The 27,046-nt window shown below is 37.8% G+C and overlaps 1 protein-coding gene across 2 annotated transcripts; it reads left to right on the plus strand.

Annotated features, from left to right (window-relative positions):
• Window positions 1-26,845, plus strand: arhgap32a (Rho GTPase activating protein 32a). Of its 2 annotated transcripts, XM_079609832.1 has the most exons (22): window positions 1-192; window positions 2,350-2,536; window positions 6,632-6,719; window positions 6,807-6,901; window positions 7,011-7,095; window positions 15,134-15,220; window positions 16,219-16,356; window positions 17,418-17,510; window positions 17,998-18,120; window positions 18,212-18,289; window positions 18,870-18,951; window positions 19,229-19,378; window positions 19,487-19,589; window positions 20,010-20,154; window positions 20,289-20,371; window positions 20,662-20,769; window positions 20,878-21,023; window positions 21,131-21,332; window positions 21,433-21,578; window positions 22,263-22,337; window positions 22,619-23,269; window positions 23,725-26,845. In XM_079609832.1, exons 2-22 carry the CDS (start codon window positions 2,448-2,450, stop codon window positions 25,980-25,982), a joined length of 5,025 nt encoding a protein of 1,674 aa, XP_079465958.1. In that variant the 5' UTR covers window positions 1-192; window positions 2,350-2,447; the 3' UTR covers window positions 25,983-26,845. The 2 variants fall into 2 exon arrangements, with proteins under 2 accessions (XP_079465958.1, XP_079465959.1); XM_079609833.1 differs by lacking the exons at window positions 1-192; window positions 2,350-2,536; window positions 6,632-6,719; ... (1 more) ...; window positions 7,011-7,095; window positions 15,134-15,220 and adding an exon at window positions 15,459-15,526.
• The last annotated feature ends 201 nt before the right edge of the window (window positions 26,846-27,046 follow it).

Genomic DNA, 27,046 nt, shown 5'->3' on the forward strand with positions numbered 1-27,046 from the left:
GAGAAAGAACTTTTCATGTGTCCTTCCGAGACCGAGCTCATTCACTCACTCTTCCACAGATCCCACATTGATTCGCACACGATGAAGGATGCTTTTGTTTGACCCATTTTCCCACGCATTCACACTAAAGGATAGAGGGATTCAACTCTTGGATCTCATTTGGGGGAGTAACGCTGACACAATCACAGACAGGTGAGTGACTCGTGTTGATATTTCCTCTTTTTGCTGGCGATTTAGGAAGCATCTGCACTTGTAAATATTATAAGACTAAGTATATACTTAAATATGTATTAGTGATATGGTATCCGTGCGTAAACATTGTCTAATATGCGCCGTGTTAAATTCCTTAAAAACCTTCATTTTATTCACTTCCCCTGGTTGAGGACAAGCACCCTAAAACTGTGAAGTCCAGTGTTACGAAACATGGACACACACAACGAGTAAAGTCACATGATGTTGCCCATGACAACAGTGCGCAATTTATTACCACCCAAAGCAATATTTCAACATCACTATACGGTTAATTTCCTTACCTCCTTATTCACGTCACGTCAAAATAACACATATGTGTACGGATATTATTTCCTGTCTGTAAACATTCCCCCATCAGATATTCAGGATCCAAGACTGACCGATGCCTGAAGGATTTGAAGACAATCTGTCGCTTAGCAACCACATCAATGTACATCAGCTTTCACACAATCCCATACTCAAGTTGTATTCAATCATGCTCAACTGCTCACTGAATTCTTGCTTCAAGCTAGTATTCAGTGAGCAGTTGAACATGATTTGCTTCATATATAATATACACATTATATAAACACAAACTTTTATGTTTATAATCAATTCATTGATTTGACAGCACTTGTATAGCCTACATATTAGTGCTGTCAAACGTAAAAGTTTGTGTTTATACTGTGTGTGTGTGTGAGAGAGAGAGAGTGAGAGAGAGAGAGAAACAATAATATATAATAAATTATAATATACACGTGAGGTTATATAAACACAAACTTTTATATATCCTATATATATATATATATATATATTAGTGCTGTCAAATCAATTAATCGTGTGAGTGTGTGTGTGTGTATATATATATATATATATATATATATATATATATATATATATATATATATATATATATATATATATATATATATATATTATATATATATGTATACAATACATTTAAAACTATTTTAGAATTTGGAATGTCACTCCTTTGCTTTTTAATATCCCATATTTTTTTTCAGATAATTTAATCTAACCTAAAAATCTAATCTATAATAGATTTTAAATACCAGAATTTTAAAGACATTTGGACCCCTTTGTATTCTGTTGCAAAGCATACAGATCATAAAAATGTGCTTATTTTGAGATACTGAATGCAAACACATACTCTAATAACTTAAGCTTCCTGTTCAAAAGAATGAAATGATCATTATTTAGGCTAAGTGTCCACACAGGCAGTGTAAATGGGTTTGGATTACTCACCAGTGATACTGTGTGCTTATGAAGGTGAAGTTAACTCTCTCAGGTGCTTGCATACACATATGGAGCTGTCTTTCCTGTCAGGGAAGGTTCATTCTGCTGAGTCAACATAAAGGTTCTCCCTGTCAGCGCTTTTGACAGTAGGGCCAGAGTGTGAGAGGAATTTTTTGTCGTTTTCTTATCTCGGTACTCTATCAGATTGTAGGCTAAATGATGTGCATGTCAGTCTTCACGAGGCTTCTCTCTTTGAGGTGCTTCAACTGTCACTGTGGGTGTGGCTCAATATTCCTGCATTCCTTTTGTTTATACTTCACACTTGAATTATTGATGGAGTAGTGTATTGCAACCTTGCTTAGTCTTGTGTGAATCCTATTCATCACGTCATGCATCACTAAACATGGCACAAACAGTCCTTGTTATTGATTTTCTTTAGGTTCATTTAGATTCAAGGTCCACAGTCACCAACTGATTTTAGCTTGAACTCAAATTTAATTGTAGTGCAGTCACTCTGTTTGACTATATGTATTTATGATTATGGACGTGTATAAATAGATGTTTTTAAAAACCAGTTTACCTGGGAAAATATTTAGAATGTCTATCAAACATTAAACAGCAAAATGCTTTTGTTGTTATTGTAATGTTGTAAGAAGCCATCCATCCATCCATCCATCCATCCAATAAACATATCCATCAATCTATCCATTAAATAAAGTAAATAATTTCACCACATACATAACATTTATAAATGTATTTGTTTATTGCAATGAATATAGCCTTTGATGCTGGTATGGCAATACAAAATAAGTCAATAAATCCACAATGTACTTGCATGCATAACACATGTGCATGCCACAGGCCTTCATCCTTTGCCAAGGTTGGAGGGTTGTCTTAAAGCGAAGTCCAGTCTGGTCCCTCCCATCACAGACGGGCAGCTGTTGCAGTGACTCAGTATCATGGAGGCGTGCAGCGGGACTGCAGCAGAGACACACGGCAGAGCTCCAACACCTCTCAGAGACGCATGCAGTCATGATCCCCGTGAAGGGTGAGTAACAGCCTGCATACATCCTCTCTCAGTCTACTTTGGCTGCTGTGGTGCTCGATTATGGTTAGTTGTACCTTACAGCGTGTGTCTGCTGCGTGTGTCTCTCTGGCAAGGTTAGATGAGGCATTTTCTTCACAACTGGCTGATTCTCTGCATAATCAGGTGCAGTGCATGTACAGGTTTTTGCACACACAGGCATTTTATGTGTCATGTGACTGGTCACCTTATTCTATTTCTGAGACAGCATATTTCAGCAGCACTGCATGCAGTAGATGTGAATTTGTCCCCTGAGGAGTAAATTATAGTGGTGATTTGTGTGCAACTGGTGCCCTACAGAGATGATAACAAGGACAGTCATCAATTAACGTTTGTACCTCCCCAAGCAAGCAGGCATGGTTTAATGTAATAGTCAATGACGTGACGCGTCTTAGTTATAAGGGTGTTAACTGTTCTAATATCATTTAATAAAGTAAAAGTGTAATAAAATTAAATTCTTGAAAGGAATAACACATTAAGTACTACATTAAGTACTGTAGTTAATCTTTTATTTAAAAAACCTTATATATTTTTTTATTTATTCCACCAGATGCAACCAACATACAGAACAAAATATACGTAAAACAGGAAACATGTAATAAACACTCATGCAGACCCTCATCAAAGTAAAAAAAGTCTCAAAAAAATTAAAATACAAATAGCCTAAGATGTGTACGCTTACATGCGCATATTAAAGTTCTTGTTTTTTACTTGATCCACATGAGTCATGTTTTTTTTTTCAAAACCATATTCAATTATGAATACAAAAAACATGGCACAGGTGTTTTAAACTAGTTTTTTTTTTTTAAGTGTTTTCTTTTCTTTGAGTTAATTTTTGGTGAACAATTATCAACATGCAATATTGTTGATGACAAATAGCCTATGTAGTTTGAAAAATAAAAATGTTACCAAAATCTCTCTTTATTTTTGTTGGGTAAAAAAAGAGAATGTTTCTAAATTAAATTCCAAATAACCCGTTAATTCGATGGCATAAGCAGCATTTTCTCAAATGACAACAGTCATGATTAATTATTGCAATTTATAATTTTGAGCAAAATATTCATGATTACATGAACCATTATTATTAAATATTATTAAATGTGACTAAAATATTACTAAAATGTCAACAAATTTCATTGACTATAACGCCCCAAAAAACAGGTTGGCTAAATATGATAATAACTAACAAAAACATTTGAAACAGGAACTAAGAAATAGCTGACAAATTTTTCATTATCGTGGACACTCTCATAATTCATATAATACATTCACTTCATTTTTTTTGTTTATTTTTTCTTCTTCTTGATTTCCATTAAAAAAATATCTACAAATTCTTTAAATCAAGTTGCATTCACTTGAAGCAAAATTACATAAGATATTAATTCTTGTTTTCTGAAAAAAATAATAATAATAATCTCAATTAAGTTTGTGGTTAAAACGAGAAAAAAAAAAATGCCTGTACGGTAAGAAAAAGAAACTTAATTCAAAGGGAAACCAAGATTATTTTTCTTACTCCACTTACAGATATTTTTTATTTAAGCATAAATTCACCACATTTTTGAATTCATTAAGACAATATCTTAAGTCCTTTGCTTCTCAATCAAATGTATCTTGATATAAGAATGTTTTTAGATATTTGTAGTGGAAAACAAGACTGAGTAAGAAAATCACTTTTTGCAGTTTTGACCCATTATTTGTTATTTCTCACTATCCTGCCATAATGTTGCACCTGTGACTTTAAAATGGCAGTAAACGTTTGCCTCTTTCTTCCATGAACGGGATCAGGCATTTATCATTCAATCTCACGATGGTCTAATCTGCAGGAGGAAGGAGGAGTGTAGGATGTTCTGGAACAAAATCACTGACTGTCTTTTGTCTACTGAATGAATCGCCTAAACTCCAGCCTTTTATTCCCATTCTAAAGGCTTCCCAATCCTTAAAGCTGTTCCAGCTCACCTTTCCTTACCCCTGGAGTGCATCATATTTCAAGCCCTGTTCTTTGTTTCTTGGGGTGGATTCATTTGTGACTGACTGACTGATTGAAGCGATATCCTTGTGTGTTGCAAAACTTACAATAGTGTGCTTTTTTACCACCACTGATCTGATCTTCTATAATGTCTCCTTGTTTCGACCCTCTTGGCCATGTTCTCAGCTGCAGGGTGAACTGGGTAATGCTCTGGAGATTATCTGAAATGGGTGGATCGTTTCATGAAGTGTAGATGTGAAATGAAGAGTGAGCTTTTATTTTTAGAAACACGAAATGATTAAACTTTTGAGTATAATTCATGATTGGTTTATAAACTGTTATTCTGTCACATAATTGGTTTGTACATAATCTGATTGATCAGAAGAGTGGTTTAACTACTACACATCCCAAACAGCTTCAGTAACGGTCTAAATACATTATATAAGGTCCACCGTAACAAATCTGATTTTGTAATTTTCCTATATCTAAGATCCTAAGGACACATTGGAAACGCATTAGGACTGGCGTGTGTTTGTTTAGCAGCTTTACTCTTGTGTTATTGACACAGCTTGGCCTCGGTCAAATTGTAGCTGGTTGTTTGGTTATTTCCTCACTCAAGAGGTCATGAGTTCAGTGTAATAAGTGGTGCCTCTCAACTTGGTTAGTTTATTGCCTGCGTGTCCTGTTCGATTAGGCAGTCAAAACTGTGAGGAAAGAAACTGGGTCAGAGGGAATATATCCAACGGAGCTGTGGCTCAGCTCTGCACATGTCCAGGACATATAGAAGCTGCTGGCTTGCGAGTTTAAGTCTACAAAAAGTTAAACTGCCTCTGTTGTGCGTTTTCAAATATTTTACCTTTCATGCAGTGTGTATTATAGCTGTTTGTAATGTTAAAAGGTCTGCAAAGTGCACGATAAATTTAGTTTTTGTCTCCTAAAAGAAAGAAGCGATTCTGAACTGCATGAATTGAGTCACCTGTAATTCCAGTCTCACTTCCTTTTACAAATCTATGTAGGTTTGTTACAAATATGCATAACTCCTCCAGCCTATGCTCTTCTGTGCTCGGCTGTCGGTGAACAGCGTCTACTTTGCCCCGCCCTCAAACACTGTAATTAGCTGAGGCCTGGAAGAGTTTGGTTTGTGTTACCGACATGTTGAGAAGATGATGATACTGTTTTCTACGCTGCCAAAGCAAATCCACTTTGATGTACTTCCAAAGGATGAGGACTCTGATTGATACGTTGCAACCGACGCCATTGTTATGGTTCGTATCGCTGTGTATCAAGTGCTGAGGAAGCCTCCGGAGCTGAAGTTCAGATATGGTAATGGGTGTTTCGTTTCTGACACACGCTGGAGGGGTTTAGAGAGACACCAATGGAGGGGTTTAGAGAGCCCAAATCTTTGAACGAACAGTTTTCAGACTCTGAGAAATGAGGTGATGTGCAATGTATTATAAGAAAATTGACTACATTATTGTATGTCACCCGAGAGAAGTTTGTCTTTTCATCGGAAGATTCGGTTGCATTTTCATTTAATGCTGAATTTAAAATCCTGTCATTTACTCAGGAATACACTACACAACTTCTAAAATCCAAACAGATTTTGTCTGAAGCAAAAAAAAAAACTTGTTTGTTCCCATAATACACTGATTTTCTGTGAAATCGGTTAAGTCCGACTGCCCAAAATATGCAAAATGCTATGACTTTCTGCAACTAGCGTTAAAACCCCCCAGGCTGCAAATGGGTGCAAAGGTTGTGTAGAGTATTCCAGCATGTACGTTTTGGTCTGTTCCTCACTCAAAGCTGTTGTGTGGATTCAGAAGACCTGGAATATAGTGTACCAGACATATGGATGGCTTTTAAGAAGATTTTTGGAGTTGACAACCTCTGATCACTGAATGATTCATGGAGTGGAAAAGAGCAGCATGAACATTTTACAAAACATCTTATTTTGTTTTCTACAGAAGAGTAATAGAAAATTGAGTCGTTTTTGGTTATTGCTTTGTGCCGAGTGATGCTATGCAGAGGTATGAATGTATGTCGTAGTATAAGCTTATTTCAACATAGCCCTCTCTGATTCTCTTTTCTTTAAGGCCCCACCCAGAGGAGGATGAGGGGGAGGAAGATAGGAGCTTGCAGCCAGCAGAGACTGCAGGCTGGGAGGACGCCATTGCTGTTATGGTGCGTCTGTGTACTGGATTTCTGTATGTCATGCTTCCAGCATTTAGAGTGCTGTGCAATCGTCTGTTTGTGTGTTCGTATATGCAGGCACGAGGAGCGCCGATGGTCCATGATCTGCCTGCAGAGTCTTCTCTGCGCTCATGTGTCAGTACGGCCAGCATGAAGGTCAAGAACGTCAAAAAGTAGGTGTTTATATGTTAAAAGGAAGGTTTCTATAGAAGGCTTCATTTTTTGTTTTGTCTCCTTCAGACCTACGGAGAAGAATACTGATGAGCTCTTTTTGTTTTGCAGACTGTCTCTCACCAAAGGCCATTTTCCCAGGCTGGCAGAATGTGCCCACTTCCACTATGAGATTGTTGACTTTGGCTCCGTGCAGGTGAGGGTTTTTATGGTAAATGCAGTCCTGCTGAAGGCCATGATCGCTCATGGTTGACGCGGGAATGTGTTAATTAGGCTCTTGGCTGTGGACTTGGTTTCACTGGTAGCAGATTATCCATCATGTTGAAATCAGGGCTGAGGTTTAAGTTACAAGCAGTCCACATTGGTCTCTGTCTGGTTATTTGCTATCCAAGCTGAATATGGAAAACATCTTGGCTAGTTGTTTCAATTTCAACGTTATTGTTCCTCCCCAAATTGTTCAATATTTACAAGTGTCCATTTCCTCAGATAATAGCAATATCTGTAAACAGATAGGCTATGTGTGTGGTGTGTGGGGTTGGGGGTGGGGGGGAGGGTCTCATCCTTGCTGAATGAAATGTTTAATTTCTTTAAAAAAAAAAAAAAAAAAAAAAAGCCATTCTGATTCCAAACCTTTGAATGGATATATATATATATATATATATATATATATATATATATATATATATATATATATATATATATATATATATATATATTAAGCTTTAATTGGCCATATTGTACACTTTGTCTCCATGTCAGGTGGAGCAGCCAATATAAAACTAGGAAAATGCTATTTTATCATAAACTTCTTAATTTTACTCAAACATTATTTGTACAGGTATATTTTGAACAGTCAAAAAATTTATTTAAACAAGTTTCAATTGTTAAATATCATTTCATTGTTATAATTTCCTGACTCAAAAATATGCATTACAACAATTTTGAAAAGATGTAAAAAAAATAACTTTTATCGTCTTATGCAAATGTTCTGGTATCAGCACTTTATCAGCGCAAGCCAGGATGCTGCATATGCTGTGTTGATATGTAAATGTGGGCGGTCATATGTTAAATTTCTTCATAGTCATCATAACTATGATGATTAATGACATTAATAGCTGTGGTGGACTTAAAGGGTAACTGTTGCCAAAATTTTGTTTAAATACCCGAGTTAAACTTTCATGTAAAAGCATAATTAGAATGGAAAAGCCACTTTTAAGATTGACCGTATTTTCGTTTGAGGTCAAAATGCCTTTTGAATGGGAGTGCATGGGGCACTTCTATTATAGCAAAATCGCTATTTTTAAAACACTAAGAAGGCTCGACACAACATAAAACTGTGCTCGAAGTATCACCAGGGGCATGAACTTGAGCATTGAATTCATTGTTTGTGTACACAAAGTTTACTAAAAAAGAAAGGTTTTGAACAACTCACTGTAGCTGTTGTTCTTCCCGGCCACCGGCATTTTGTCAGTCAAAAATAGTCGATCTGTATCACTGAATCATTTCATTATTATATGAGGATCCTTTTTCAAATACAAGGTAAATATTGATTTTCACTAACGACAAAACAACAAATTATCAGTGAATTTATATGGAACTAATCTTTAGGAGCTTTCCATCTTTACTCTCCTCATGTTAAGTTGCATTCGGAGATCGACTACTTTTTACTGATAAAATTCCAGCCACCGGAAACACTAACTGATAAAGTGAGTCGTACAAAACCTTTCTTTTTAGTAAACTTTCAGTGTACACAAACAATGAATTCAATGCTCAAGTTCATGTGTAGAGCCCCTGGTGATACTTCGAGCACAGTTTTATGTGTCGAGCCTTCTTAGTGTTTTAAAAAGAGCGATTTTGATGCTATCATAGAAGTGCCCCATGCACTCCAATTCAAAAGGCATTTTTACCTAAAACGAAAATACGGTCAATCTTAAAAGTGGCGTTTCCATTCTGATTATGCTTTTACACGAAAGTTTAACTCGGGTAGATAAACAAAAAGAGCCTAGGTTAAATTTTGGCAACAGTTACCCTTTAAAATGGAGATTTCCATTACATTCACTTGGCAGCCATTTTGGTTACACCCTCAAGCAACTAACCTTTTTTATTTATTTATCACACACAAAACTTTTTTTTTTTAGCCTAGTCCAGTTATGTGCATTCTCGAGTAACCAAACTTGATCAGAAAAGGCACTTTTAACTAAAAGATGTGATTTCCATTCCATATTTTCCACTATATTTAATTTGTGGTCAGTCTGCTCCCCCTCTTCCCCCATATTGTCTCTGCTAGAACATCAAACTAGGCTTCTCCATTTTTATTTCAACATATCAGGCCCAAAACACGTCTTTGTCCAGCCAGATTTTGCTATGCTGATAGGTTCCAGCAGAGAGCAGCAGATATCGTTTCCAGTACATACCACCGAGTCCCTCCTCAGTCTTTCTACTGTATGTACAGTATACTGTTCTGAGAGCAGCTGAGGGTGTTGGTTTCGATGCATCATGAACGGGGTACGGTGCCATAGCTGATGGACAGGAAGTTTGCCTTAATGCCTTTACGTCTCACAGCTCTTTGCTCTTCGTCCTCCATCATCTTTAGTGTTTCTGCTCTCAAGGTCACACAGACTCCTGTTCTATTAGATCGCATTCAATCTCTTGACTGCGTCACACTGACACACAGTGGCCGGGGGCTGGAGGAGTCCAGACTCATGCATGGACCAGAACACAGATACTCTACTCCAAACTTGGCAGTTAAATAAGACAATTGATGTTTGTTTCAGAAGGAATGTTGTGCTTCTCTTTTGTTGCTTTCAAAGCTCATGGGCAAATTTCAGCAGTTTAATAATGCTATATCAGTGAACACGTATCAGATAGCGGCAATTTTAATGCCAAGGTGCCTTTTGTATGGACTCTAGATAGAAACCTTTTTTTGTGCTGAGGACAACTGAACACAACTAAAAAAATCATACTAAATGAGCTGAAGGAGATGAATTTTGCACTTTTTAATATTTTTTTCAATATTTTTTGCCTTTTCTTTTCAGGGCAAAATAAATATTTGTGGTATTTTTGTAATATATCCTCCTAACATCCTTAAGATGTCCACATGATGATTTGTATTTATTTATTTAAGTTTATGGTTAAAGCCATAAAAAAATCCAAATTGGCAAACATTTTTGTATGTGTAAAACTAAAAAAAAAAATTTTTTTTTTAAGCTGCCTTGTTTTATGTAAACAGAAACATATGACTTTGTGCTTTTTGTTCACATATGTGTGAGATGAAATATGAGAAAGATGCACGTTTTGCCTTCAGGACATTTGATCAGATATCACTACACAGAAACTCATATTTTAGGTTTCACTATATGTATTTCATGTAGTGAAACCTAAATCGCTATCCTAAACAAAATACAGTGGCCCCAAAAGTATTTCGCCACACTTAGTCAACATTTGTTTGCAGCTGACTCTGGTTTCATATTATATTGTTTTGTCCAATACATTGACATTCATACATTTTTAAATGTAGCTTCCATACACTTTTTTTTTTTAGATCACTAGAATAACCTTGTCTGTGTTTAGTCCTAGAATATGGTATTGAGTTAACATCCGTTCTGTGGCGTCTTCATGAAGACCTTTGATGCATTCCCAGAGGTGGTGTGAATGTTCCACATTCCTCGGCTCAGGTTTACTGAGGAGCTTTCCTCTTCCTCACTAGTGCAGCGAGAGATAGAGGAAGAACTGGGCCAAATTCAGTGATGCTGTAATGAGCTTTAACTGATCTCAGAACAGTCACCTTCATCTCCATATGAGCAGCTAGTTGGGACATTGATTAAGTCTCTGTGTTTTGGGCTATAAATCACCTCAGGCGGAGGGAAGGGCCTCATGTGGCGCTGCAGCCCTCACTCACCACCATTTCATTAGAATGGACCCAAACCTGCAGGTTTCAGCAGGTTCCACTAACGGTGCTGCTGACCTGTGGGAGAGTGTTTCCAGTAAGAGGATCTATCTTGAAATATTGATACTTCAGATATCTGAGCTTAATCTGCTACTGGGTGGCAACATCAAGATTTTGTAATGAAACAGCAATGCATCAAGTCAGTTTTACTGAAAACTCATGATCAAGAAGTCTCGTAGAATATGATATAGAAGGATCCAGGATGTACATTATAAAGTGGGTCAGTGCTGGATTATATGATTTATGGTCTGGTTAATTTCTGATCTTTAGGACTCCTGACACTCCTCTTTAGGGGAAGATGCATGACATGTGATTGAATTGCTGACAATCCTTGTGTAAATGATGGCACTGTACTGTAGATGGGCTGTGGCTCCAGATGGAGAAAGGTCAACTCATGATCACTGGGTTACTTTTTCTAGCTTTTATGTAACTTTGAGGAATTTCCTTTTGGATTATTGCTACCTCTGTTCGAAAAAGCTTTTGCTGCAATTTATTACAGTATACTTGAGTGGAATTTTAATCCACGGATTGTGTGACGTAAACAATCAGTTCAGTCCCGGTGTGGCTGTTGACCTTTGGCGTCTGCCGTTTACCCTTTTTCTTCAGTTTCTGCAAACTTAAATGTGTTCATGTCTTTTATTCAATATTACAAGTTTTGAGTTGATTCACATGATCTCAGGTTTTCATAGATTCAGCCAAAAGAAAAAGAAAAAAAAAAGGCATGTTTTTATAAGAGGAATTTTTCAAACCAGTGGTTTAACAAGAACCTGTCATGGAAAGATTGCAATGACTCGAGTGGAGATTTACACCACAGAATTCAGGTTTTTTAAAATAATTTTTAGGCCATCTATATGTGAGTTTGACAACTCTTTCTCTTCTGGGAAAATTACCCCAAAATATCGATGACACGCTGGAAGTTCCTACTTGCGAAATCATAATTACAATGTGCATTCAAGTGATTTTGGTCAGAATAACATTGACTCAATGGCAGTGGTTTAAAGTATTTTAGTAAATATAGTTACAGTAGCTACTGTACTTTGTAGTTTAACTGATTATCAAAGATATTAGCAACTTTTACTCTTCTTGACTACATTTTTGAATAAGTGTACTCTTTACTACTGTACATTTGTGATGTAGTGCAATTTCTTGTTACATTTTACATGGCAGCTAACTTTTTCTGCAGCACTTTATTTCTGCTATAAAGAAGCGATATCGCCATATACATGGGCATTAAAGGTACTTCATCTTGTATGTTTTGCCCTTACTCACCCAAACTTGTCAACAAGGCTATACTTTACACAAATGTGCATGTATTAGAGTAGTTGCTGAATCACAGGTGTCTCCTATGAGATGAGACTGAAACCAGCATGTCCAGTGCAAGTAGGCTTTGACGATTTCATTTTACTCAACATTATTTTATTTATCCGTTGTATTAAAGCAATCTTTTTGAAGGTTTACTATGGCCTTTTTGAGCTCTTGAGCTTAACTGAGACTTGAGTGTTTGTAGACGTTTAAGAGGCTGTTGTGTCGACCTTGATTCATTGCGATATTGAGGTGTTCAGTTTTATTTTGATTGGAGAAAATAAACATGTGATTTGCTCTCCTTACAAATAAACTCTTTCTTGTTTTTCACTGGCATGTGTCTAAGTGTTGAGCACTAGTGCATCTTTGAGCCTACATTCACTATGAGTAAAATACTTAAGTATTGTTAAAATCAGATTCTCTAAGACTTTTACTCAAATCATGTTGAAATTGGTGAATTGTGACTTGTACTTTTACTCAAGTATGGTTTTCAGAGACCGGTACTCTTTATATGTCTGCTCAGTGGGCAATTTTCAGCTTTCATTTCAGTTTATCATATCCAGACATATGTCTGTATATATGTCATATATATGTCCATATATATATATATATATATATATATATATATATATATATATATATATATATATATATATTTATTTACATATGAATGATACACTCCCAACACAAAAAGCAATTATGACTGTGTTGACTTTTAAAAAGGACGGTTCCTCTCTTCATATGTCCCTCCCCTATTTACTCTTTCAATATAGGAAACATGTCAATACAGAAAAGTGAAAATGGTGCTTAAATGGTGTCATTGAAATATGTTTTTGTTCTTGAGAGGATTATCTTGCAGAACATAGCCACAAATTGGCAAAGACATTTCTCCTAAGCAACATCGTAAGCAAAATCGTCAAAAAGTGAGTCTATATAAAAATCTGATGATTTTGATATTTTTGAAAAAAAAAATGTTTTTGTATAATTTAGATTATATATATATATATATGGTAACTACCGTATTTATTTAACAAAAAATATCCTTGGGGGAAAAAAAATAAATATATAATTTGTATTTATTTATTTATTATTCTTTTTTTTTTTTCAAGGACATTTTTTGTTAAATAAATACGGTAGTTGCCACTGGATGTCTGATGTAAAATATTCATCCCAAAACATTGATGCATCTGTCCTATTCTGAGCTCTGTATCTGAGAGCATAGCTCCTTTCTGCATGGATCCAGTGGGAGGACCAACATCCTGCGCAGGGAGGGGCTAAGGTGGTGGTGGGGAGGGGGGTGGTGGTGCTCCATTTCTATATTTGTCCTTTTCCTCAGTTGTAATTAGACACAGCATCATGCACATCCCTCTAGTGCAGGAGAGGAAGATGGGAAAAGGTCTGTGTTTTCACTGCAGCACACTGCTGATTTTCATTCCGCTCTGAATCCGTCCGTTTGTTTTTGATGAGCTGGGCTGGTCTGTGGGGGTGTGTGTGACGGGTTACTGCGTCTGCGTGCAGCAGCCATGCAGAACATCAGCAGAGAGGCTGAATAAGGAAAGGCTCAGGTATGAGACGGTAGGGAAATCTTGGGTTGGATCTGTCAGAATGGGCCTGAGCGTGCTGAATAAGGCAAGACCGACGGCGTATCCGTGAGTATCCATCCGTTTTATTCAGAATAATTAGAACCACTTTGAGGAAATTAAAATCCTTGCCGCCTTTGTCATGTGGTTTTGCTATTGTTTATATATACAGTGTGTGTGTATATATTTATATATATATATATAATTACACTATACTGTATATCATTTTTTTGTGATGTTCTCTAGTTGCAGTATTTTTGTCTCTTCACCTCATAATACCACAGAAATTGTGAAAGAAATTTTTATTTTTGTATTATTATTTTTCTTACACCATTGGTAAATTTTGATTTACTAAAGTATGTAAGATTTAGTTTTTTAAAACAATTATAAATGTAATTAATTATTTACAATAATTCTTAAAATCCTGCATTTCAAGTAAATTTAATTTGTTAAATGAACGGATAGACGAATAGATAGATACTTTTATTGGTAAGGAAAAAAATCTGATTTTGATTTCTAGTGCTTTCGTGTTTTTTTTTTAACCAGTTTTGTTGATCCAAAATCTTCTAATTCAATTAGATGCTTTAGGATGCAAAACTCCTACATTAATGTGCATTATTTGAATGAACTTATTTGTGCTTAGATCAAGTGCATCCTGCAGTTTGTATTACTTTACTGAACTGCAATTGCTAAGTAGGTCATTAAAGCTTGTGTAAGTTTCTGTTAGTTTTATATATAAATAATCAATGCTTTAATTTCTTTAATGCACCTTTGAAGTGGCTCAGTGTTGGATCGGCATTTTCTATCAATTAAAGGGACGCAGTTCTTGTCTTTGATGTGGAGGCTGGTGTGTGTCTGTGTTGAATGATGCATGGGGAGTCTGCATTACTGGGATGATGCAGAGAAGTAAATTACAGCAGACACTACAAAGACAGCACTGCCTCTGTGTGGAGTTTACCAGACTGGATCATTAATTTGCATATTGAAACCCCTGAATCACAGCAGCTTATGGAGTCAAGGGACGAATCACATTTGCAGGGACAAGAAGATGTTGTGATGTTTTATAGAGGACAATAATACACATCTATAAAACATCACAACATCTTGCTGGGCTCAGCCAGCAGCTGTGGAAACTTCTGAGGGAAACGCCTTGATGGAGTTCCACTGGAACTGCTATACGCCATTGTTTTGGGAATATTCCTTGATGTGTTGCCTTTCTGAAATCAGACAGATTAAGGGGTGGTATACCTGCAGTCCCTTTTCTTTTCTTTTTTTCTCCCCTTTTATGTATTTGTAGATCTCTTGTTGTCTCTGTGTCACCAACTCATTTTTTGTTAGTATATTGTAATGGGAGTATTAAGTAATAATTACATTCAGAATCTCTCTCTGTGTGCGTGTCTCCACAGCTGTCTTTACCTGAGGATCGGAACGACCTCGCAAACAATGGCCTGGACTCAAAGGAGTTAGTGTATCTGGTCCAGATATGTTGCCAGGTAAGCTTGTTTCACAGGGGTGAAAAAAATCTGGAAAACTAGAACCTCTGTATACATTACTGAAAAAATATCATCCCAGGATCACTGATTTGTTATGGCAACAGAGCAAAAGTTAAGCCCGCTGCCATGCTAGGAAAAATGGTGAAGTTATAAAAAGACCTTTTAAGAGCTTCAGATCAAACAGGCAGGCCAACCGCGTGCAGTCTGCACAGCAATTCATCCGTTTCATGGAATGCGTCCGGATTTAGGAAAAGACAGGATTTTCGAAGAGGATTTTGAGGCCAAGATGAAGACAAAGCTGTAAATGTAAATACTCTTGGTCCTGCATTTCTTTCCATCCTGAAACAATGGGGGTGTTTTTTTGTTGTTGTTGCTCTGGGAGGGTTTTGTACTCGTCCACAGAACTTCTAGAAATATGAATTCAGAGCCTATTTTTGCCCATTTTTTGTGCTGGTGAGTATGAGAGCTGAAAGGATTTAGAAGAGTCCCGCTCTGCTGTTTCTAAACCACAGGAGCAAATCTCATAGTTTTACAGCTGTATGAAGTCCACAAACCCCAGACATGGATCCTTCAGAAAACATTATATTATGCTGATCTGGTGCTACAAAAACATTCCTTTATTATTATCAATGTTGAAAACAGTTGTGCTGCTTTATATTTTTGTGGAAAGCGTGAAACATTTTTTCTGAATTCTTTGATTAATAGAAATTTCCAAAGAACATTTATTTGAAATTTTTTGTAACATAGATGTCTTTACTGACCCTTTTGACCAATTTTATGCGTCCTTGCGGAAAAATTCGAATGATTCCCCAATTTAGAAAACAATATGCTGTATGCCATAATTATGAATTTATTATTATTATTTTGGAAAACATTTGGTTTGATCCTCATCCATTTTGAATGGTTTCTCAAGGAGATATGAAGATCAGTCTAACTCTTTCTTTGTTCATAATTATTGTTCTTTCTTTATTCTTATCATTTCTGTTGATATGTCTTAGGGACGTAAATGGACAGTGAGGCGTACATATGAAGAGTTTCGTGTTCTTGACAAGCACCTCCACCTCTGTATCTATGATAGAAGATTCTCTCAGCTTCCCGAACTGCCCCGAATAGATAGCCTGAAGGACAAAGTCGAGGTAGGTTCACCTCACATTTATAGTTGCAGCTTATAAATTGAGTCTGCATACATCTTTGGTGAGGACAATCCCAGAATGCATTGCATTAACTGTAGTGAAAATTCTAAATGTTGGAAATCCATTTAATATTGAAGTATTGATTAAAAATTGTTCAGTCTAATTAAAAATGACCATTTACTCAATAGAATGGTTAGAATAATCGTTAATTAGATTAACTTCCCCTACCTCAATTCTCTTTGATGATGATTTACTGGTGTGAGGGCGGGACAACTATTCAACGATCCAATACATTTCCAGTGGACAAAATTAAGTCCTGCCCTACATTTTTTTCTTTAAAAAAAAAAGCTGTTTCACTCGTATATACGTCACAATAGAAAAAGAAAAATTTGCAAATCCTTTTTCATGCCAACTTTAAATCAAAAAAAGTAGTTGTTTTCGTTTTGCATATATATTTCGAATGTACTTATCTTCAGATATTAAGGTAGTTTAAGAGTGACTCGATTACATCAAGAGTTCTTTTGGCAGGATTTGCTTGTTTCAATGGAGATTTCTCTGCAGAATCATTGGTAATGTAGTTTTTCACCAGGAATTCTGCTGTTGAACATGATTATTTAAAAAATAAGTTGAAATAATGCAGGATAAAGGCTTCAACAAAAGCGCATACTATCAATTAACAACCTCATATCTCACAGCAGGCATGTCTTGGATGAAATGAATGGGATTTTTACTTCCAGAGCTTGCCTGCTGCACTCTATTGTGTATTTAGCTTAGCAACATGCTAATGTCAAACTCACTATGCAGTGCTCTATTTATGTGGCAGATAGTGTTGCTGCCTTTATAACACGTGTCAAATCATTCTTGTGAGGTTCATTTCAGTTAGAATGCTCCATTAGAAGGTATGTTTGCCTATATAGATAGCAGTCAACAAGGCCACTCACTAGGCTTTGGAACAGTTATTGTGTTGGATCAATGGATTATATCTCAAAGGGACCACAATGAGAGTGTTGAAACGTGTCTCTTTGTTTATGATCCCTTCTCTGTGTCTGTCTTCTTCTCCGCAGACACTTTCCCAGATGATTACTGCGTACATTTCCCGTCTCTCAGCCATCGCTGATAACAAGATCAACTGCGGGCCAGCTCTCACATGGATGGAGGTATAAATGTCACTCCTGTTTGTTTACCTACACTACACCTGAAGGCTTCCTGTGGCTGCCTGCCCAAAACCTGCCTCTTAAATACTGATGCAATTGCCAGCAAATTGACTGTAGTGTATTCAACAAAGGAGGTTTCACACCTTTATTTTAACAACAGTGAATTCCTCACAATGTCTCATAAAAAAACAAACCCATTTTAGTACAGACTTCAGACCTTTGTGTATAATACAACAGTTCACACCCACTTTATTACATAGTTAGTCATTAACAAGGATAGTAGACACCTGACTCAACTTGTCTCAATGTTCTCAGTCCATAAGCTGTTTGCTTGCTCTTTCCCAGCGTCGTGTGTATTTTCCACACTGGCGTTGCACCTTTCAGGTCATCGTAAAAAGGAATATGAAATCACTACATAAGGTGATGTTTTATTGGTTACTGATTATATGCATGTTCATATGTTTTGATGCATCTTTCTTCACTCTCTTAGATTGATAACAAAGGGAACCACCTGCTGGTTCACGATGAATCATCTATTAATGTTCCCGCTGTAGCTGCGGCCCATGTCATAAAGCGTTACATCGCCCAAGCAGCAGATGAGCTCTCCTTTGAGGTATGGTAATAGTATCATTATACAGTATATGGATTTGGTTTATAGTACGTTTTTGGAGTAAAGTAACTGAAGTGTAATTTCTCTTCAAAAGGTTGGAGACATAGTATCAGTAATTGATATGCCTCCTAAAGAAGACACTGGCTGGTGGAGGGGCAAACATGGTTTTCAAGTGGGTATTTTATTTTATTAGTTTTAGTTTTTTACTGTCTTTAATTTTTAATGTGCAGTTTTTCTAATAAAATCTAACAAAATAATTTATGTATGTTTTATACGGTTATATTTTTCTAAATAAAACTACCATATATTCCTCCTACAGTGCACAGTTTATTCCACTGCATGTGCAATTTCATCCAAAAGCCCATAGGCCTATGTGTTGGAAAACTGTCACCACTTTAGGATTAGTTTTACCATACACTTGAGATGTTTTTGCAGCTTTTTTTGTCACATCCGAGTCAAAACATCGACTAATTACAGTCAGTGTTTCTCTCAGTGGTGATAAACGTGTTGTAAAGTAATTGCTACTGATACACAGGGCTATAAATAATGAATTCTTATTGTTCTGCTGCAAGATTGTAAATGTTATATACAGAGGGATTCACAGACTTATTCACAGCTGTGTCTTTAAGAGATTTCAGACCGTTTAAAGAGTAATTATGACAATTTTACCCTTGTTGAAATTAAGTGAGATATGAAGCATTTAAAATTATTTTGGATTCGCAACGTTCATCGTTTTACCTTGTCATTCACAGGTGGGATTCTTTCCGTCTGAATGTGTGGAACTGATTAGTGAGAAAATCCCTTCAAACGTGACCAGCTCATTGGCCAAACCAGGTACTAACTTTTTGCCCAGAATATTGTAAAACAGAGATAGTTTATTCTATTAGAGACATTATGCTCATCAGCTGATCAGTATAATTAAATAAAAAAAATGTAACGCATTACAAAATAATTATTGCTTTTATAATAAGGACCAACTAAGACAAAAATATCTCCTCTATATTAGTATTCTATTATATGTGAAATTTTATATCAGCTTTAGGATATGTAGATGTGTTACAAGCTGGCAACATAGATTTGAAAGATTTTTAAATTTTGTAATTTTTTATAGTGTCTAAGAAGCATGGCAAGCTGATCACATTTCTGCGCACGTTCATGAAGTCGCGTCCCACCAAGCAGAAGCTGAAACAGCGAGGTATCCTGAAAGAGAGAGTGTTCGGCTGTGACCTTGGAGAACATTTGCTCAACTCAGGCCATGATGGTGAGAGGAGAGAGACATTTGAGGAAGTTTATTGCATCTATATCTTTCATTGAAAGGTAATTTTGTGTAAATCATATTAAAAGTGCAGATTTAATGTGTGTTCAACAGTTCCACAGGTCATCAGAAGCTGCACTGAGTTCATCGAGAGAAATGGAGTCGTGGACGGAATCTACCGCTTGTCTGGAATTTCCTCTAACATTCAGAAACTGAGGTGAGGTTTACAGTACGTTTAAAATATTCAGTATACATTCTACAGTCATTTTTCTGAAGTATATAAAAATGTGTACAGAATATACTAAAAGTTTGTTGTTGGTAAGGTTTTAAGTATTTTATGCTGACCAAATCTTTATTTATTTGATCAAAAATTCAGTGAAAACAGTGATATTATAAACCGTTTTATTTATTCCCATGCTGGCAAAGCTGAATTTTCAGCATCCTTACTCCAGTCTTCAATGTAACATGATCCTTCAGAAATCATTCTAATATCATTCAATATACTCAGTTGAATACTGTAGTGCTGCCTAATATTTGTGTGGAGACCATGATACTTTTTTTTTTTAAGGATTTTTGGATAATCATGAAGTTAAAAAATATATATAAAAGCAAAAGCATCAACTTCCTGTGTCTGCAGGCACGAGTTTGACTCGGAGCATGTTCCAGATCTCACAAGGGAAACCTACGTCCAGGACATTCATTCGGTGGGATCGCTGTGCAAACTTTACTTTCGGGAGCTTCCCAACCCACTGTTGACCTACCAGCTATATGAGAAATTTTCAGTAAGCTTCAAACTACCGCAACACAGATACATTGATGTTTTGTCTGTAGTACCAATATTGTAACACAGAGGTGACGTTTTGTGTGTAGTACCAATATTGTAACACAGAGGTGACGTTTTGGCTTATTTTCCCAGGATGCTGTATCAGCAGCCACCGATGAGGAGAGGCTGGTCAAAGTCCATGACGTCATCCAGCAGCTGCCTCCCCCACACTACAGGTTAGATGAGTGCACAGCATCCTCTGCTGATGAGAAGGAGAAGTGCAGTTTTTTCAGACGATTACCTCATTTTTTTGTGCTCATTAAGTGTTAGGTAAATATGTGATGCATAATAATTTTAAAGAAAAAAATGCATCCGTGTTTAAATATAAAGCAATATTTCACCCTAAATGGAAATTCTGTCAATATTTACTCATCCTTATGTTATTCCACACCTGTATGACTTTCTTTTTTTCCTGTGTAACACAAAAGAAGATATTTTAAGGAACATCTTCTGCTTTTTTTTTCAGGACTCTCGAGTTTCTCATGAGACATTTATCCCGTATGGGAACATACAGTGCCGTCACCAACATGCACTGCAAAAACCTTGCAATTGTCTGGGCTCCAAATCTTCTCAGGTGACTTCAACTGTGCTTTTGGGTAAAATTGCCTGTAAAGATGTTATTTGAGTCAAAAAAGAAAAGAAAAGAAAGTTGAATTAATTCACTGTCCCTCAAATGTTGCAGGTCTAAACAGATTGAGTCAGCGTGTTTCAGCGGTACCTCTGCTTTCATGGAGGTGCGCGTTCAGTCGGTTGTTGTGGAGTTCATCCTTAATCACGTCGATGTTCTGTTCAGTTCCAAACTCAGCACTCTGATCCGCCACAGCACAGGTGAGAAATGAGCCTTGGCAATTCTCCTCCCACCAGGATTGATTTTTAGATTAAACTCCACTAATGAGGATCTTAAATGAGCTCATAACTCTAACCTGAATCCACAGGCCACAGTACTTTAGCTCGACCCAAGTCTCTAATGGTGAGCTCTCCATCCACCAAGCTACTTTCTCTGGAGGAAGCCCAGGCCCGGACTCAAGCCCAGCTCAACTCTCCCGTGTCGCCTGACAGCAAGTACATCGATGTGGGAGAGGGGCCTGCCGCCCTGCAGGGCAAGTTCCACACCGTCATAGACTTCCCTTCTGAGAGGTCTGTCAGTTTGTTCTGGTTTTAGTCTTATGGTATTTTCACTATTTAGCTAAAATGCAGATGTGGAGTGATAACTGGAAATTGTTGCTGGTAAATGTAGGAAGAAGGGCTCAACCAAGGCTAAGAAGTCTCCTGTGGGAAACTGGCTTTCCTTCTTTAATATGGGAAAGTCGTCTGCTACTGCCAAGCCCAAACTGCACCGCCATCCCAGTGAGCCAAATGAGATGAAAACCACACCCCTTCCAGGTGCAGCTTTGACTCTTTTTAATACAAACCTTTATCCGTTCCCAAGCCTAGTGAGCTGCCTAACCTACAGGGCATTTTTAGTCATCACTGTCACACTATATTCAGAAAACTTTAAAAGCAGTAAATGAAAATTGAAGCATATGTACACTACTGTTCAAAAGTTTGAGGTTGGTAATTTTTTTTTTTCTACATTTCTGAAAGAAATCTCTTATCCTCACCAAGGCTTAATATAAAAAAACACACACAAAAAAACACACAGTGAGATAGAAAACATTTAAATTGCAATAATATTTCTATTTTATTTATTTAAAATTGTAATTTATTCCTGTGGTTGCAAAACATAATTTTCATCAGTCTTCAGTGTCACGTGATCCTTCAGAAATAATTATAATATGCTAATTTGCTGCTTAAGAAACATTTCTTATAATTATCTATGTTGAAAATGGTTGTCATACTTAATATTTTTTTCTGGAAACTGATACGTTTTTTTTCTTTCCAGAATTCTTTGATGAATATAAAGTTCAAAAGAACAGCATTGATTTAAAATTTATTTATTTTTTTATAATATTGTAAATGTCTTTAATGTCAATTTAATGCACCCTGAATAATTAACTGACCCCATACTTTTGAACGGTAGTGTAGCAGGATAAAAAACAAATGTAGTCATTGAACTCATTTTTACAGGTGGAAGAGGAGACACTGGAACACTAAGATCTGCTAAAAGTGAAGAATCTCTGTCCTCTTCACATAACTTTGAGGGTAACACTTTTTCCATTTCTATACTTAAAGGTGCTTTAAGCTTTTTTTTTTTTTATACCACTTATACAATACTGACACACATAAAACTGAAATATTCTTCCTGAGATATCACATCTGTCTCTCTGTCTTTGGTGTTTGCTGACATATCTTTGGTGGTGTGGTTTAGGAGAAAGGGCCCCTTTACAGAACCTTTAATACCGTTTTTTCCAGTGACTTATCATCTGTTTTACAGTTGTTACTGTATATTCATCCATATGCTGATCTCTGTTGTTCTGTCTCAGGTGGATCAAAAATCTATCGCCCACGTAGACCGCTCTCCACCAGTGATGCTTTGTCAATCTCCTTTAATGAGGAACTGCTGGACAGCAGATTGACTGGCGACTCCCGGTCCAGTCTCAAAGACCACATAAAGGACACGGTTTCCTCTTCCTCTTGTGTGCCAGCTCTTATATCTCCACCCCACCCTGCAGCAGAAGCGGAGTTTATAAGCATGGCCTCCTTAGACATAGACCCGATGGCCTTTCAGTCCGCGCAGCTGGTTGATCCCACAGCGTCTGAAAGAAAGAAAAGAGGCAGTCGCAAGAAGGCGGGAGGCAACCTCATTGAGTCGGAGCCTTTAGACAAAGTCACAAGTCCCTCTCAGCCACCTGATCTCATCCCACTGCACTCAGAAGATGCAAATCACAAACTCTATGAAGTGCCGGCCGCCTCCACTAACCTGGGGGTGGGCACCTCTAAGACCGGCCAAGAGGGCACAGCGAAGAACTCAGTAGCAAAGAGTAGTACTGTGTCCTGTCCTTCTGACATTATGTCTCTCGTGAAAAAGCCCAGTGTGTCCACGAGAGGTGGTGAAGGCCATCAGCGTTCTGCGAGTTTTTGCAAAGCAGAAAATAAATCTGCAGATGTCAAGGAGCACAGAAGAGCAGACTCGGGTCAGTGGCAGCCTTACATTCCATTTATATTTATAAAAATAACATATGTTCTGCTACTAGTGTCATCTCAGAAATTGCCGAACCCAACACTAACACTCATTATTTTGTTTACTTTCCCTAAAACAGTAACTGAATGTGTTAAGCTGTTAATTATGAAAATAAAAACATTTCCAAATGCTCCAAGTTAAAGGCCAGTCTTGCTAATATTGTTGTTTTCTTGCTAACATTTCCCAAACTGAAGTAATGGATAATAATAATGATGAGAGAAAGCTAACAATGTTAGCAAAACTAGCATTTGACATAATGGAATATGTGGAATAGGATTTTTAGGACAGGATATATTTGCAAGAGAAAGCCAGAAAGTTAGCAAATCTGACATTTAGTCTTTCTTTCAAATTGTATTTTGGTCCTGTGTTCCTCCATTTAAAAGTATTGGTTTGTTTTTTTCCTTCTAGGTGCAGTGACATTTGAATGTACGCCTGGTTTGGTGAGGTCTGTGTCTCTCATAACTCCCCAGCCTGCAGGAAAAAGTGCTGCCCGTATGCTAGCTTTAGAGCTAGCAGAATCCGCCCAGCAGGCCACTCGACTCAGCAAACGTGGAAGCTCTGAACCTCCCACACCTATTTCTCCAGTTCATCATCAGAACCCACTCTTCACACTCCAGTTTCCTCCTCCTCTACAGACATCCTCTGATAGAGAGGAACGGTATGTGTCCAGCAGAACTTTCCCAGATCCATCAAGCACCATGTCTACTGAAAGCCACACCGATGCAGGCAGCCTACGCAGCACCTGCGCCTGCCATGGAAGTGAGAGCGGACTCAGCTTCTCTGATGGTTGTGATGCACCAGCTGGTGGCCAGTGCACCCATGTGCCCTCTCAGGGTTACTCTCCTCGCAGAGATCCAGAGATCCAGCTGGCTTCAGTGAGCCAGAAAACTATGAGAGATAACATCCGCCATGTTGGAGTTGGTACAGATAGAGGTGGATCAAGCCTTGCTGAGATGGAGGTAGGTGGAAGTTTACAGCCAACTCTTTCAGAGAGGTTTTCTTCCTTGGATAGTCATTCAGCCATTGATGCTCTGCACAACAAGCAGGCTGCTAATGCCGCCAACTTCAGAGCCATATTGGCGGAAACAGCCATGCCTGCTTCAGTGCACGAAGTTCTTCCACAAGCTTCAAGCACTCCACCTAGTGTAGCTTTTCAGTACAAACCCAGAGACCAAAGGTCTGCTTACTCCCAACACTGGTCAAGTCCAGTTGGGCAAAGCACCCCTTATTATCAGCCTGACGATGGGCATCCCCATCCCAGAGTTCTCTCAAGAAACTACTGCAATACCTTTGCACCACGATCCCTACACCAGTCCATTAAATATAAAGGTCAACGGGAAGACTACTCCTCGGTTGGTCTCTATAGACATGGAGGACCAAGGTATCCGCCATTGGATGGAGCATCCGTCTACCCCACAATCCGCAGGGTACGTTCAGTGCATACACCACCAGAGGACAAGTTTTTTTTCCTCCAGCATCAAGGGAGCCAGAGGAAACCTTACCAAAAGCCACCGGCATCGGACATCCAGCAAGTGCGGCCTTACTTTGAAGATGGGAAGGTTCGGTATAGGTACAGCCCCTATTCAGAGCCTCGATACAATCAATGCCGAGAGAACAGTCATGGATACACTCTCTCTTACACGCTCAGCAAACTGCCTTCTCGTTCATCAAAGGTTATGGGCAGTAAAGAGTACCAGAAGCCTCTACGCAACCTCCCGGTGAACAAGAAGTCAGATTTCATGACCAGAGATGTCGGTCTCCAGCCAAGAATGAAGAACCCTTCTCTTTACGGGGCTTTTAATTCAGGTTTATCTGATCGACATTTTAGTCAGTCCATTAGGCATGAAAACGCAGCCAAGGAGAGGTTGTCGGGTCCAGTTTTGTCCCAGACCCGTCTTGTAAGAGGCGACCGTCAGTGCCAAGAAACAATGCACACTAGGAGCAGGTCAAACTCTGGAAAGGAGATGCTGATTTCAACTGAAGGGGCTGATGGGAAGTACAGGGTGACCATGGTGTCCCATTACTCCCCAGAGCACCCACTTTCTGAGCCTGATATGCATGTGCCCTCGAAGTCAGACAGGCATGGCAGTGGGCAGGGATCTAAATCAGCTCATATAATGAAGCCTAGTCGATCAATGCACAACTATCCAGAACACAGGCTCGAGTCCACAGCACTGCCACGTAACCTGACCCTACATAAGGAGTACAGCTGCCCTGACTTCAAACAAACTGGGTCCAGCAATAGCTACGGTGTAACACACCACAACCAAGACAGGCTGATGTATAAGACTCTCAGCAACTCCAAAGAGGACTACCAGTACATTCGAGCAATGAGCAGGGACCCTCAGAGGTCTAAGAGATCGCATAGTGTAAAAACTCGCCATCCACCTAGTCAAGCGAAAATGACTCTGGAGCGGGACCACAGACTTTTGTTCTCATCCCAAAGTAGGACAAGAACTCGTAGCATGTTTGTGCCATCTGACTGTTCTGCAAGTTATGTATCCGTACATCCGAAAGTCCCTAAGAACAGCCGGGCAAGTTCTGGTGTTTTCCCGAACTACGGCTGCATGCCGCTTCATAATAACAGACTGTATTCCACAGCTGTGGGCCATCCAGGTTTTCACCAGACTGAGCTCAGGCCTGAGATGCAGATTTATGCTGAATGATTGATAAAATAAATAAACTATAATAAATTATCCAGAAATATACAACCTCTGCAGGGCAGTGGTTTTCTATTGTTAAGATTAAAATAGTATTTAAAAAAGTTTAAAAATGGTTTAATTGTTCACTGAAGGGTGTCTTTCACTGTATACTCTATATATTACAGTTCAAATGGCTTAAGCAAACACTGCGTAAATTTGGGATATCACTCGTACATTATGGTAATGGTTTATAGGGGCTTTATTGCTACTTTAATTTGTTGAAGTGTGTTGTTAATTTTGTCCTTTTGTTACTAGAGGTCAGAGGTTGCAAAAATAATCTAAATGTCGTCTTTAATAAAGAGAACAATTAACAAAGTTTGCCACTGGAGCAATATATAGGAGCCACTGCCTTGTGTTTTTGGGTGAAGAGTTTTTTTATATATATATATACCATCACTGTGGAATCAAACACAGTTATACTGTATGTCAATGACGTGTCTATGACATGTCAAAGATCCGACTTTTAAAGATAATAATTATGAAAGATCAGTCTCCCCCACCCCCCCAGATGTTTTTCCCTATGAATTTTATAACCATGCACTTTATAGTGGGTCTGTGTGTTATGTAACAACAGGCACTTTAGACATGAACCTTTTTCACTTTTTTGATCGTCTTCATTGAGTAAAAGTCATGTCAAACTTCATGTGAGTTTACATCTAAACCGTTAGTTCAGTTGAACGTTAGTACATATGGAAATATATATGCTGTTCTGATCAACTGCTGTTTTAGTTTTTAACAATGTACTGTTCTCTTTTGTTGTTGTTGTTGTTGATTTTATGATTTCTTTTTTTACGTGTTCACTTTGCTTTACTCTCATTAAAGTTATTTATTCAAAATCATGACGTGCCCTTGCTGCACCTAATGTATTCAGTGCTTAGATCATCATGTTTTGTTTCTTTTGACAAAATCCTGGCAAATAATTGTTGAATTATTACAGTTTGCTTTCTTAAATTGGAGAGACTGCTGTTGCTCATAAGCAGGTTTATTGGGCCGAGTTTTTAATACCAAGCACTGTCACCCTAAAGCAT

The sequence above is a fragment of the Phoxinus phoxinus genome, assembly GCF_949152265.1.
Source record: "Phoxinus phoxinus genome assembly, chromosome: 4".
NCBI lineage: Eukaryota > Metazoa > Chordata > Actinopteri > Cypriniformes > Leuciscidae > Phoxinus > Phoxinus phoxinus.

What these genes read in the sequence shown, in the direction of transcription:
- arhgap32a (XM_079609832.1), top strand. Translation starts at nt 2,448, where the DNA reads ATGGAGGCGTGCAGCGGGACTGCAGCAGAGACACACGGCAGAGCTCCA. An exon ending in GCTCAACTCAGGCCATGATG is followed by an intron (nt 19,379 to 19,486) that starts GTGAGAGGAGAG and finishes TGTGTTCAACAG; the next exon opens with TTCCACAGGTCATCAGAAGC. An exon ending in TCTGATCCGCCACAGCACAG is followed by an intron (nt 21,024 to 21,130) that starts GTGAGAAATGAG and finishes CTGAATCCACAG; the next exon opens with GCCACAGTACTTTAGCTCGA.